This window comes from Protopterus annectens, chromosome 1.part0, assembly GCF_019279795.1.
Source record: "Protopterus annectens isolate FY-2018-M chromosome 1.part0, PAN1.0, whole genome shotgun sequence".
Lineage (NCBI taxonomy): Eukaryota > Metazoa > Chordata > Ceratodontiformes > Protopteridae > Protopterus > Protopterus annectens.
In genome coordinates, this window is record NC_056725.1 from 62,513,847 (window position 1) to 62,529,097 (window position 15,251).

Sequence of the window (15,251 nt, forward strand, 5' to 3'; positions counted from 1 at the left end):
GCATCTTCCAGTGCAAGGAGGGCCTCCAGTGAGTCCATTTTCAGGTTACTCCTAGCATTAAGCAGCATGACCTTCAATTTGCTTTTTGACAGATCTTTTAAGTTGGAAGGTTTGTCTTTGGGACATTGCCTAAAAAGGCATGATGGGGGAGGAGAGAGCCTTGGCCAGGATCCATAAACCCAGTGATGACAGGTGAAGGCCATCTCTGTCAAAGCATCAAGGCATGTCGACCATGTTATCCCAGGCAGACAGATACTGGATCCCCTTGGAATGACACCAGAAACTAAGTCAATTGTTGAAGTCAATCATTTTTTGTTGGTATTGTGGTATCATTCTTGGTGAAGGCAGGATGCTGTTTAGGGCTACGGTCATACCTGCCTGGAACACATTCTCAGAGTTCAATCATGTCTCTCTTCATATAGTCCAGGGAGGTATGTCTCAAGTCATTCACACCAAAATGTACAATGACAGAGTCGTACTTGTTGTGCAGAGAAGTGCTTGCATGATGTGGTGGATTCTGGCAGTGGCACCAGACAGTTAACTGACTGTGACTTTCTCCTTGTTGACCCTGGTGAGGGGGACATCAGTGTGTCTCACAAGTGAGTCACCAATGACTAGTGTGTTTGGTTTATTGTTATATCTTGTGGGCTGTGATGGTTTATTGTTTTGAGTTATGGGATGTGTTTGAGAGACACTGGTGTGTTGTCTGCTGTGTGTGATGTGTTTGGTGTTGTATGTGGAATGCTTATGAGTGTGTTTTGGAGGTCTCTGCTGTTTAGTTAAGTTTTTATTGAGGACCTTTGCATAGGTGTGTGTGTGTGTGTGTGTGTGTGTGTGTGTGTGTGTGTGTGTGTGTGTGTGTGTGTGTGTGTATGTTGTGGTGTTTGTGCTGGCAATCTCCACTTTGTCAGGATTACTGACTGTGGTGCGAGACAGCATGGACTCCAGGTTACTGATGTACATGCAGTTCTCACGGGTGGAAGAATTATGTGCTAGGAGAAGAGGGTTGTCAATAAACATGAGGCATCAGGTTGTATAAGATAGGTGAAGGACTTAACTGTATTATTGTTGGCACAAGACCAGCTGTTTATAATATGGTCTGCTCATTTTTCTTGGTCTATATCATGCAGATTACCCGATAGCCATGGCACACCTGTGTTTGACTGTATACACTGCCAGTTTCTACTTCTGTCAATGATGAGCACAGCTTTTTTTTACACCAAGGATCACCAGTGAACGCTTGAGTACTTCATTATCTGTCTGTCACATCCATGGGATTGTTTCTGAAGTCACAGAATAATAGAAAAATCCTCACTACTTTGGGGCATCACCTTGTCCCATACATATATTACTTTGAAATTCAGCTCAGTATCAGTTGTTTTGTCATGTACATTGTGCACCACATTTGTGTGAAATATCAGCGGAGGTGGACAGAGGTAGTAAATTCTGCAGCATTCCACTCAAAGATGGAGAGCACAGCACATTTTCAAGCAGTACAAACCTCACCCAAACATCCATGTTTTCAGCATGTCTTTTTCAGAAGGTACCCTAAAAGCAACTGTTCCTCAAAGCAATGAAACAGCCTGTATGGATGCTCCACTGACTGCCATAAATTTATGTTTCAATGTAACTGTCATAGAAATGATGATCAACAATGAAATAAATAAAATACACAACTTATATAAAACAAACTGTAAATATACCTTATATCTTTATAACTCCCTCATACTTCATACCTTAAAACCTTGGGAAGAAATCTGCCAACTACATATAATTACTGTGCATTTACAAATGCAATGAAAGTAACAGGCCTAACTTGGTAAGACATAATGGCAGACAAGTGGCAAAGTTTAACAGATGAATCATACACTAAAGGAAATGACCAATATGTTATATATGGCTTTGGAATTGTGAGATACAGTCCAAACTCATATAAATGTAGACTTTTCTGCTAGGCATCAGCAAATTCAGCTAAACTGCATCTGCAAAATGAGTTGTAGAATTGATTCAAGGCAATGAAAGTACGACAAACTGCTCTGATGAAACTGGACGGAAGGAGTCTGCTGAAGATTGATCTCCAGAGTCTTTTGTAAAGTTGTTGAATTTGTGCCACAAACACCGAATTTAAGGAAAACCCAGCCCTAGCTGAGAGACAGACATAACCATCTAGCTATCCAACTGATGTTAAGGCTAGGAGGTAAAGGATAAGTGGCATTTATTTCAGAGCCTTAATTATTCTATGAGGATTCATTCACTGCAGTGTCTTACATTATTCTGTGATGCTTCATTCACTGTGCCTTACATTATCCTATGAAAATTCATTCACTAAGGTGTCTTACATTATTCTGTGATACTTCATTCACTGCAGTACCTTACATTATTCTGTGATACTTCATTCACTGCAGTGCCTTACATTACTCTGTGATACTTCATTCACTGCAGTGCCTTACATTACTCTGTGATACTTCATCCACTGCAGTGCCTTACATTACTCTGTGATACTTCATCCACTGCAGTGCCTTATATTATTCGATGATGATTCATTTATTTCAGAGCCTTAATTATTCTATGAGGATTCATTCACTGCAGTGCCTTATATTATTCTGCGATGCTTCATCCACTGCATTGCCTTAAATTATTCTAGGATACTTTTTTCTCTGTGCAACAGACAGCAGAAAATCCTCTATAAGGCTATATCAACTAACACACTTTAAATATGAAAGTGTTGACCACATAATTGCTGCAACTTTTATAAGCAATCTTATGCTTTTTAGTAAAAAAGGAAAGCTAAATGTCCAGCAGTTTTACACAGTTTATAAAGTACAGTTTTGTACCTACCATAAATGTAGATGTCCGATAGGTATGCATCTGCAGTCATAACATATGGGTTGTCCTGCCTCAGGCATCCCTTCGGTCGGCCGGATTCCAAAGTCTGGGTCTGGCCTCGGCTGATGTCGCACTTTCCTCGACGTCAGAGTGTCTGGGGTATAAAAGTATCAGCCGACGCCATTTTCCTCAGTTTTTCTTGCCCCAGATGCCAGGTGCCCTCTAGGAAGGCTAAATTTGGATAAAGGCTGAAAAGTTCCAAACATTTGCAAATTATATACATATATAAACAAACAAACAAATACACCATAATATATTCCCCCAGCTAGCTGAAAGAGGGGTAAGCACCCTAGGAATACCACAGAGGGGAAGGAGGGTGGGTAATCCTGACTGCAGATGCATACCTATCGGACATCTACATTTATGGTAGGTACAAAACTGTACTATGTCCTTCAAGGATGCATCTGCAGTCATAACATATGGGTAGAATACCATAGCCAATCTGGGGGAGGAGGTACTAAGAGAATTATGGTGTAGTTAAGATCCCCTGCAGTACTGCAGTTGCAAACCCTGCTCGGGATCTGGAGTATAAAGGTGGATTGCAATGTTTGGCAAATGTATGCACGGAGCTCCAATTAGCAGCTTCTAAAATGTCCTTGGTAGCCACCCCTCGTAGGAAAGATGTAGTGGTGGCTGTGGCCCTTGTGGAGTGGGGCCTGATATTTTCAGGAACTGACTTTCCATGAAAGGAGTAGCAAAAACGAATGCAATTTCCTATCCATTTTGAAATTGTCTGTTTGGAAATTGCTCTTCCTTGCACTCCAGTTGCATATGCTACAAAAAGTTGGTCAGTTTTTCTGTTAGTTTTAGTTCTGTCCAAATAGTAGCGTAGTTGTCTGTGTATATCCAAGGTGTGCAAAAGTTTTTCCCCTTTGTTCTGTGGGTTAGGGAAGAACGTAGGCAAGTGAATAGCTTGGTTCAAGGATACCCTAGATGCCACCTTTGGCATGAAAGTAGGATTGGTTCTCAGTGACACTCTATCCTGGTGAAAAATAAGAAAAGGCTGTACTGCCATTAATGCCTGTAACTTAGATACTCTTCTTGCTGAAGTGATTGCCAGAAGGAATGCAGTTTTCCAAGATAAAAACTGGAGGTCTGCTGATGCTGCTGGTTGAAAAGGAGGTAGTGTCAGTTTTTCCAGCACAAAATTGAGATCTCATGCAGGTAGGGGGGGTCTTCTTGGAGGTTTAACATTTTTGATCCCTCTCAAAAATTGTCTGAGAAGAGGGTGTGAGAAGATAGGTGGATCCATATTGTATTCTGCTGAAATTGCTGAAGCATGAATCTTAATGGATGAATAAGACAGTCCATTGTGGAACAGTTCTGCTAAGTATTCTAGGATGTGTGCTAGGTTTGCCACTGTGACATCTGTGCCCCTTGATGCACTCCAAATGAGAAATCTCTTCCATTTAGCTGAGTATGTTTTTCTTGTGGAAGGTCTGCGAGCCTCCAGGATAATGTCCTTCACCCTCTGAGATAAAACAGTTTGGTTGGGCTTTAAGGAATCTTCCAGGCAGTTAGCTGCAATGTTTTCAAGTTGGGATGCAGGGTCTTGAAAATGTTCTGCGTTAGAAGAAGAGGCCATAGGGGAAGAGGCCATGAGTTTGCCTGAGACATGCTTCTCAATAGCGGGTACCAATGTTGTATTGGCCAGTCCGGAGCTATTAGTATGACTTTTGGCTGTTCCTCCCTGATTTTCAGTAGAACCTTGTACATCAATGGGAGAGGTGGAAAGGCATAGACTGTTAGGGCATGCTGAAAGAGAGAGAGTCCACCCTCCAGGCTTGTGGGTGGTATGCCCTTGAGCAGAATTTCTTCAGTTGGTGGTTGAGTGGGGAGGCGAACAGATCTATCTCTGGGGTTCCCCATTTCTTTGTTATGAGTTTGAAGATGTCTGGATGCAGCATCCATTCGTGTGCATCCATGGTAGTTCTGCTTAAGCTGTCTGCTAGTGTATTCTCTTTTCCTGGTACGAATTTGGCCTGCAGCTGGATATTGAGATTCAGGCATAGGTTCCACAGATTCATAGCCATCCGGCATAGAGGGTAGGAATGTGTGCTTCCCTGCTTGTTTATGTACCACATGACCGTGGTGTTGTCTGTCCGTATTAACAGATGTCCTTGCTGGAGGAAGGGTCTGAATGCCTCGATTGCATGCCTTACTGCCAGCATTTCCTTTTGGTTTATGTGCATGCTTAGCTGCCCTTGAGGCCATAGGCCTTGGATAAGTTTGTCCTCCATGTGTGCTCCCCATCCTCGGTCTGAGGCGTCCGTGGTGATGGTCTGTCTTGTTTTTGGTTTGTTGAAAGGCAACCCTCTGTTGGACTGGCAGGCCTGAGCCCACCACAGGAATTCCTTTTGAAGGCATGGAATGATTTGTATCATGGTTTCCAGACTGTGACTGTGTTGAGACCATACATTCCTTAGGTACCATTGTAATTTCCTCATATGCAACCTGGCATGTGGAATTAAAATTATGCAGGATGCCATGTAACCCAGGGCCTGCAGGACTTTCCTTGCAGTAAACTGAGTTTGTCTTGTCAGAGTCATGAAGTAATCTGGAAGTTGTTTTTGTTTTTCTTCTGTGAGAAAAGCCATATGAGTGATTGTGTCCAGATCCACACCCAAAAAGGTTATCCTTTGGGATGGTACTAGTCTTGACTTTTGGATGTTGACTGTGTATCCCAAGGTTTGTAGCAGGTGTATGGCATAGGCCAAGTCCTTTAACAATTTCTTCTTGTTGTCCGCTTGTATTAGGAAGTCGTCCAGGTATGGATAAATTTGAATTCCCTGAAGTCTGCAGTGTGCAATTACTGATGGCAGGCATTTCGTGAATACTCTGGGCGCAGTAGATAAGCCAAAGGGCAATGCTGAGAATTGATAATGCTCTGATCCTGCAAGAAATCTGAGGTGTCTTCTGCAATCTGGTCGGATAGGGACGTGCAGGTATGCCTCCTTGAGATCTAGAGTCACCAGCCAAGACTCCTTGCCCAACATGGGAAGAAGTTGCTGTAGGGTCAGCATTTTGAATTTTGGCACAATGAGATAAATGTTCAGTGCGGACAGGTCGAGTATAGGCCTCCATTGGTTTTCTTTTCTTGGCACAAGGAATAGTCTGGAGTAAAATCCTTGGCCTTGTTCTGTAGATGGTACCCTTTCTATAGCTTTCATCTGAAGTAACTTGCTGATTTGTCTTAAAGCCTCTACCTTCTGGTTTGGTGGAAGGTTTGGCATTCCGCCTCTTTTTGGCAAAGTATGGAAGTGAAACCTGTATCCTTTGTCGATTATTTGCAATGTCCATGTATCCTTTGTAATGCAATGCCAGTTTTTCGAGAATAAAGCCAACTTTCCGCCCAAGGGTGCTTCCAGTTGATCCCTGGTAGGCGGAATCAGAGTCAAGTCATTGGGTCTGTCCTGTAGTAGTGGTAGTAGTAGTAGCTGTTGCACTACTCCTCTGGTTTGCAGGCTGCCACTGACAGCCTCTGTAGGGGCCCTTGGATTGACCTCTGCCTCTAGGGCACCTGTTTCTGCCTCTCTGTGCTCTGGAAGAGTCTGGAAAGGACCAATTCTTTGTAGGCCAGTTTCTGCTGAACCTCGGAGGCTGAACTTGCAGGAAATCTTTAACTGTTTGCACAGATTTTGCTTTTTCTTCAACCTTCTTTAGAATCTCCTGTGCAGGGGAGCCAAATAAATGTTGTTTCTCCATTGGAGCATTGAGGAGTTTAGCCTTGACCTGGTCTGGCAAAGATTGCTCCTTCAGCCAGGCATGCCTACGAATTACTGCCCCAGTCATAGCTGATCTAAATGAAGCCTCCAGTGCATCATAGCCACATTTTAAGAAATGATTACTGACCTGTTGTGAGTTGTGTACCAAATCCTGAAGGGATTTACGGTCTAAGGGTTCAGGTGCAGAAAGTTTCTTATTTAGCTGATCTAACAAAAATTCTTGGTACTGTATCATATGGAATTGACAGTTTAATACCCTGGCAGAAAGAGTAGCAGATGTATAAACCTTTTTTCCCCATCTCTCTAATGCTCTAGACTCTCTTTCAGAGGGTAGGGGGTTTTTGGCAGTAGCGGCTGCAACCCCTTTAGGGCCCTGAGAAATAGTTTCTGGGTCTGCAGCATGGGCTTTATACAGGTGGAAGTGAGAATCCGGGACCCTGTAATATCTGTCAGGTTTGGAGGGGGCCGGAGGAAGTGAATCAGGTGCAGTACTGACATCAGTGTACACATCATCAATTACAGTTAGAACCGGAGGAATAGCTAAGGGCCTATGCTGGGGCAAATGCAAAAAGGTCCTTAATCTTTTTCTAGAAACAAAGAAATCTTGACCCTGCCATTGAAAGTGTTCTCTCATGGAGCGTAAGGTCTCCCCAAAAGAAAATTCTTCAGGGGGGGAGGCCGAAGGGATAGATTCTTCTGCATCTGAATCCTCATAAGGCGAGTAGGCCCCTTCCTGGTGGTCTGACAAATCAGATCCATCCGTGGAGTAATCTGTGGAGTGAGGTTCAGAGGGGTCAGTCCTGGGCCTTTTGTCTGGAGGAGGTTGGGAGGCCCTGTCTGGGTGAGGTTGGGAACCCCTAATTAAGGAGATAAGGTCCTCAGCAAGACTGAGGATCTGAGAACTAGAGGAAGGCCTCTGGGATGTAGTTTTGGCAGGCAAAGCTTTTGAAAGTTTGGCAGCTTTAGCCCTGGAGAAGGCCTTAATAGACATAGAAGCTGGGGGCCTATCTGCCCCACGTGCAGGGGTAGAAATGTCCAGAGGTATGGTGTCGGACAAATCCTGAACACTAGCTTCGGTAGGGAGTTCTGAAGCCGACTCAGCCGGGGCCTCTCTGGACTCAGTGGTCGGAGGTAAGGTTTCGGTAGTAGGAATAGCCGTGGACTCGGTTTCAGCCAAAACTGAGACACTCGCGGTAGGCCTAGCCGTGGTTTCAGCCAAAGCCGCGGGCCGCGAGTGTCGGTCCTTTTCCTTGCATTTTTTGACCATATGCGAAGTCGGAGTCTCCGACGGCATTTTATAAGCAAAAGCGGTTCCAAAAAACTCTTCTGCAAACTCCGACCGACGTCTAAGAGTCCGTTGGTTGAAGGAGGCACAGGCTAAACAAGCTGATACGTCGTGGTCTGGGCCTAAGCAAGGAAGGCAGTAAGAATGGAAATCCTTATGAGGTATTTGTTTCCCACAAGTTAAACAATTATTTACTTTGGCTGACATCGGCTGAGGCAAGAAAGAGTCCCCAACGGGGTACTTAGCTTTTCAAGTCTTCGGTAGCTGAAATCTCTGGATCTGACCGACCAGCACTTGCGAACAGCTTCTGCTTCGGGCACCGCGCGGCAAGAAAGACTGAGGAAAATGGCGTCGGCTGATGCTTTTATACCCCAGACACTCTGACGTCGGGGAAAGTGCGACATCAGCCGAGGCCAGACCCAGACTTTGGAATCCGGCCGACCGAAGGGATGCCTGAGGCAGGACAACCCATATGTTATGACTGCAGATGCATCCTTGAAGGACATCTGTGATTCAAAATTAGGTAAAGGAGTGTGTAGACCCCTCCGATGACCATCTCCAAAATAAAGCAAGGGTCTGATTTGATCTGCAGATTTAGCCATCATAAACATATACGTAACACTGGCATGATACATGTATAGTATCCTAAGTCACAAGGTGTTGTATTGCAGATGACCGTCCTCAGTTGCTGCTGTGGACTGGGGACAGTATTCAGTCAGCTGCTCAGAGGATGGCCAGAGATGTTTCAAGTACTTATTATGTAAAAGAGGATGATAAGAAAATGACAACTGCTGTAACTTCATGGAATAAAAACAGGATCAAAATAATATGCTTGGCTGTATTCTAGTATTCAAAATCTTAATCAGAGCATACACATGAATCACTATACCAAACAAAGAGGAGGGAGGATGACATGAAAGGAGCAAACTGCCTGTCTTGACCTGGCCTATTGCTTATGTTTCGTGACCACATTTTTATAAACTGCAGCCCGCCAGTGTACTTCCTGATTAGCCACAAAACTGTACTTTGTGACTAAGATTATGAGGGCATTGTTCAAAGTATGGCTATTGGTGCTTTTAAGGTAACTTTCTCTGTGAATAGATCATAGTTAATATCAACCTCCCAGCACAAACATTGTCAACACAAATGCAAGTAAACACACTCCAAGATCACATAGTACTTTCTTCTGACCTCTGACTCTAGACCTCAGTTTGACTTTCAAACCAGACATGATGGAAACTTCTAATTACCAACATGTATTAACTTTTTTGTGCAGATTGAAGGAACCACAATGAAATAGCACTGCTGATTTTACTTTTTTTTTTCTCACTGTGAACTGCTCAATCAAATAGCAGGATATAATTCAGAAAAACTAGAAGTTATCAGCCTGTTTTATGTTATAGAAAAGCATACATTATATGGCAGGTAATGACTGTCATTTCCTCCAGATTCTTGCTTTGCCTAAAAGCAGTAACCGCTGTTAGCACCCACAAGTGCATTTGCTGCACTTCAGGATGGCGCACACAGCTTTCACAGTTTGTGCACACTACAACTGCAGGGCTACTACAGACTAACCTTTCTGCTCCACTTCCCAAATATTTAACAGGAAGAATCATATAAACATAGGTAATGAGCTGCATATAAAACATTAACTAGAAAGTAACTGCAAAGTGGCAATGCTTGCATTAAATTAGAAAGGTTAGGTGACCTTGGTTAAGGCAAATACAACACAGTTATAATTTACAATACAACACATAAATCCTTACCTTCTAATTCCAGCTATAATTTACAATAGAACATACAAATCCTTACCTTCTAATGCCAAATGAGCCTCTTCAGACAGTAATTTCTCTCCGCTGACGAGAAAAACACATCTGTAGTTCCCAGCATCTGAGAGCTGAACTGATGGAAGACTGCAAGAAGACAACACACAGAAAAATAATATTCAGCAAAAGAGAGTTAAACTATCATTATATGAAGGCAAAAGATGTGCAAAATATTAGAAAGAACAAAATGGGAATAATCCAAAGGTATACTGCTGAAAATTCACAGAAAAATGCTTGTCTATCATCCCTCTCATTTCATTTTCCTCTAATATTAAAAAAATTCACTAGGTTGCAGCTAAATAGCATGTAACTAAACTATACCGTTATGAAACACAAAAAGAAACAGTGTCTCTAGAAAAGAAATCCCAGAAATATTAAACTTAAGAAAAATCTTTACATATTTCTTACTATACTTGAAAAATATGTGACCACTTCAATCTGCCCACTCACAAAAGTTCCATCGAAATGCAGAGGCAGTAGGTTCATAGTAGGTTACTAGGCTAATGGGTCTAGAGCCCTTACAAGCCTAGCCACACACACACGCACACACATTATATATGTATACACATTACACACAGACACGTGTGTATATATATATATATATATATATATATATATATATATGTGTGTGTGTGTGTGTGCACACACACACACACATATATATATATATATATATATATATACATACATACACACACAAACACATACCAAGTTACACCATTGTCAGTGGAACTTGCTGTGCTTAGTTTATAATACCTCTCCAGCTCTCATACTATTATACAGACGTTGTGTGCTGTCCCTAACTACAGCTGTGCTCTACTCATGGATTAGACTGTGCTGCCTAATTTCTTCCCTGTAGTAGTTATTACATCAGTGTTAATGCATCCACAACTTGTCTAGTACATCTGCTCCACAGCTGCCCCACCCCCAGGATTTTGCCTAATGGCTCCAAAACCAGCACCAAGTTGTCCCCATTCACTCTGAAGCCAAGGGAACCAGATAATTACAGGCTAGACAAGAGCAGTGCAGACCATTTGTTCCTGCCTGGGAATTCCCATCAGCTCTCCATTCTCTGTCATGAGTTGTTTGGTAAAATGTGGGTTAGCTTGTGGGTACTGGGAGTGCAGCCTGCACTCTCCCTCTCATCCCTTTTCACTTGGTGGCCCCCTCAAGCTCCACCATTCTCATCTTCCAAGTGGAAGCATGTACTGTATACAGATGTTCCTCTACCTAGCTGTCAACGTGAGGCACACTGTGACAGCATGGTCTCTGTGGACTCAAACACCTCCAGGTAGCAGTTTGTGCTCCTGTCAGGTGTTACTCCACAGCCACCTGAACTCTCCCCCCATGATGGCTAAGTCAGCATCAGCTATTCACTTCCATCCTCCCTCCCTGCTACTTACAGGTGCCTAAGCTGCTGCAGTGAAGTCAGTGCTTCATCCCTCTGCACCATGAAGCAGGCACTGATCCACAGCAGCATCATCCTTCTACACCACAAAGCAGGCACTGATCCATAGCATGGTCATCCATCTACACCACAATGCAGGCACTGATCCACAGCAGCAGCATCCTCTGCACCATGAAGCAGGCACTGATCCACAGCAGCGTCGTCCATGTACACCACGAAGCAGGCACTGATCAACAGCAGTGTCATCCTCTACACCACAAAGAAGGCACTGATCCACAGCAGCATCATCCTCTGCACCATGAAGCAGGCACTGATCAACAGTAGTTTTTCTAACTAACATATTCTCTGCCAACAGACTAAATTGGTTCAGTATCTCATTCTTGCTTTCAGTAATTTGGCCCACCTGGCAAACATGAAAGCCTAGGCTACCTCTATCCCTTCTACTTCCAGTCTCATTGCACTTGCTATTTGAAGACAGTATAGGAAACTACTCAGTGCTCAATGAGAGACAACTACTACCATATCATGATTTGTTTTGGGTATAATTATCTGTGTAACTTAGAGGATACCATCTCACACAGATGGCCAATAAGCAACCCAAACTCATCCATACCTTTGTATGATGACAATAAACCAACAGTCTGAGGCTGTAAAAAACATAACTCCCCAAGCCTCCAAGATTCTGGAATAAAGATCCACTACAGCAGTTCACTAACATGACTTCATCACACTTTCATAATACAATGAGTCACCCAGCTACAGACTGCAAACCAAGTCTGCAGTTAATAGAAATGCCCTAGCAGTTGGTGACCACAGTGTCTCTGCACTCAGTTGGCAGGAAAAATACAGGGTTTCAGCTACCCATTTCAAGAGTGACAGTCCAAACACGACAGATATGATTGTGACCTTGTGATGGCTCTTGGAGGAGTGAATGATCTGAGGAGCTCAAACCAAAAAACATATTCAGAGACGCATACTGCAGCTTGCTGTCATGTGTCAGCTGCAAGAAAGTATCTGGCTCTGAACAGAATCTAAACCTTATGCAGAATGATGCCAGATACAAACAGAAGATGATTGGCTTTAACAATTGCCAAAGCAGCTTGGTTATTCTACTGTGATCTACTATATACCCACTTAGGATAAGATGATTGATAGCTCACCTTCACCAAGGAAGGCCTGCCTGTTTCATTCCAGAAACTGCACATACTGGACAAAGCACCTGCTGCCCAATAATGCCTTTTTTTAGGCAAAGTCTGCCTTCGAAACATTGCAATATAACAGAAAGGCTTACAGTAAATTCCCATCTGGACCACAAGGTTGCAGTGTTCACTGCTACAAATCTTAAAAATAAATTGCTGCTCCAGCCATTTGACTTTCCTTATTTGCAGCACCTATCATACATTCAGACCTGCTGGGAACTGCACAAAGAGTGTTAGTATTGTCAGAGATCCAATTATCTCTCTGCAGATTCATCCAAAACAAAATAAATGGAATTTAATGAACTTCAAATTACCCTAAACAAGCAAATTATCAATTCATAGCCTGCTCCAAGTTATATGATTCCTATATGTGATTTGTGAACTAACTCTAAATGTAAAATTCTTCTTTGATAGGTGGTTTCAATGATCAGTGATTAGCTGAAGCACTTACCCCACAAAAAGTTAGGGTACACCTATAGATTCCTAGGCTTAGTAAATAAGTGCTAAATCCTGTGTACTAACAGATAACCATCTCGGGAGTGGTTTAAAATCTTGTTGACCTCATCCTAACACTCCACCTACCTGTGGTGTGCCTGCAGTTTCCTTATCTCTGGTCAGATTTCATCACAAATCGGCATCTCTTTTAGGGCATCTACCCCAGAGCAGCAACAACAAACACCTCTGAATTCAAAGACAAACCTATTAAAACGATATAGTAAGCTCTCAAAATTCAACTGCTACTGGATGTAGCTTCAGCTGTCTCTTAAACCAATACATGTTTACACTCATTGAACAAACTGCAGAAACCAAGGTGGTCGAATCAGAACCAAATATGACAGGGAAAAATAAACCACTTTGATGGAATGTCAGCATTAATAAGCACTACAATACAAGAAAAAAATAATTAAGGCATAAAATACATCAAAATTTACCCACACTAAAGATAACCAAAATTTGAATTTCACCACACAGAATACCAAAGCAGAACATGATTTAAAATTAGCATCCAAAGCCAGAGATAATCACGACATCAGCTGATTAAGAGATAACACAAAACAATGCTATGAATTAATTCAGAATGGTATTACCCACTCCGATCTTAAAGATTCTGTCAATATACTGGCCAATAAAGTTAGTACAAACTTCACATCAAAAAACTCACTCAAGTTCCACATATTCACTAACCCTTTCATCCCCCCAACATAATTATGAAGTATGTCCAAAGTGTTCTCTCTAAAGACAAAAATACCTCTTATATGATCCCTTACAACACATACCTTTGTTTTGTTTTGTTTTTTTTTTTTTGGTTCTTTTTAAATAAATAGCTCCAAATAAACATTCTCTGAACCACTGAACCTATTCTAAAACTGTTCAACATAAGCAAAGCCAAAGGCCATTTCCCAGGGTATGGAAAATATGGATAATGGCCATCATTAAGTCACTCTATAATGGTGGCCCTAACTTTGATCCTCGGAACTACAAGCCCATCAACTTAGCAAGCCCAATTTGCAAAGCTAAGTAACATACTGCATCTGATTTCATAACTTCTAATTTATAAAGTATCACTGCAAAGAAGTGCATCACTGTCCCCTTGGGCACACAAATCTCATCATTATGCTAAGCATGTGCACTACCCCACTCCAGACTGATGGGGTCATCCATGATCTCAGTGCCTTCACAGACAACTCTCAGTCTTTTGACCAACATATAGCATCAGCAATCAGGAAATCATTTTATATATATATATATATATATTTATATACACACACCCTAAATTACAACTAAAGGCATCTCGTCAAGGTCAAAGTAGTTTTTGTTCCCCTATACTCTGCCCTAATCAGACCAAATGTAAACTTCTCAAAGAGAAGGAACAATGTCATGGACAAGAGCCGAATAAACCTGCAGCACTTTAATATCCTCAAAATATCTAGTTTTATAGTGAGTAAACTTCAGGTAAATCTCATTACTTAGGCACCAGTGTTTTAAATAGAGTCCATTTTAACTTCTGACACAGTGAAAGAAATGTGGAAGGTTTTACAGAATCTTAATTTAAAAATGTGACAAGCACATAAGAACAGCGGCAAATTCAAGGGTACATTGAAGTATTTGTCTAGCGTCTTACATGGTTTGCATTACTACTTGGATAGTATCCATGTGTGAAGCTACAGGAGAGGGGAGAGAGAGAGATACAGTAGAACAGCACGCAGTAATCCAAAGGACTGTATAACCTTATTTTTATTTTCTGGTAAAGCAACTTCAAAAAAAAACATCTTTCCAAATGCAGGTATCAGCAACTTGCAGGAGACCATACATAAGCAGTCACCACATATCACTGCAAAACAGAATGTCTAAGGACAGTCATGTTGCCAGTTTAAACCCAACCTCATGACAAACACTTTGCTAAAGACAAGCAGCAGCGCACAATAGTTCAAATAATATCGAAGCATCTTAAGTGATACAACCATTACAGTAGCACTACCCACGGATGTGCACCAGACTACACAAAAACAACTTTAGTCCACATGTCCACAGATCACTGGGGTTCATTCTTACAAAACTAATGTGAGCAAATTATGTGGAAATAACTGACAGGATAGCTTTATGCATCGGGGAACAGGGAAAGGCAGGAAAAGCACGGTACGGGTGGTTAACCCATTTACAGCAAAGAAGGAATCAGACAGAGGAACAGTGAGAAATAGTTACCATTTCCCAGTTAAAGGATCAGCCTTGGCCTGGACATGAGGAAGTACCACTGGAAAGGGATAGCGAAATTCTCAGCAGAACAACTGAAGATTCAGGAGTGCTTCTGACAATAAGATTAGACAGAATGGGTTATGGTAATGTCAGAGGGTTATGATAAAGTCATAACAACAGGGCAGACTGGAGAAACCAATGGTCTATTTCCTCTCACAAAGGATAAAT

The 15,251-nt window shown here is 42.1% G+C and overlaps 1 protein-coding gene across 1 annotated transcript in view; it reads right to left on the reverse strand.

Annotated features, from left to right (window-relative positions):
* The window catches only part of AXL (AXL receptor tyrosine kinase), a 1,440,461-nt gene that overhangs the window by 1,044,316 nt on the left and 380,894 nt on the right, over positions 1-15,251 (reverse strand). The window contains exon 3 of the mRNA XM_044083580.1: positions 9,709-9,809. Within this exon, the coding sequence (XP_043939515.1) occupies positions 9,709-9,809 (101 nt within the window). The remainder of the gene's footprint in view (positions 1-9,708; positions 9,810-15,251) is intronic.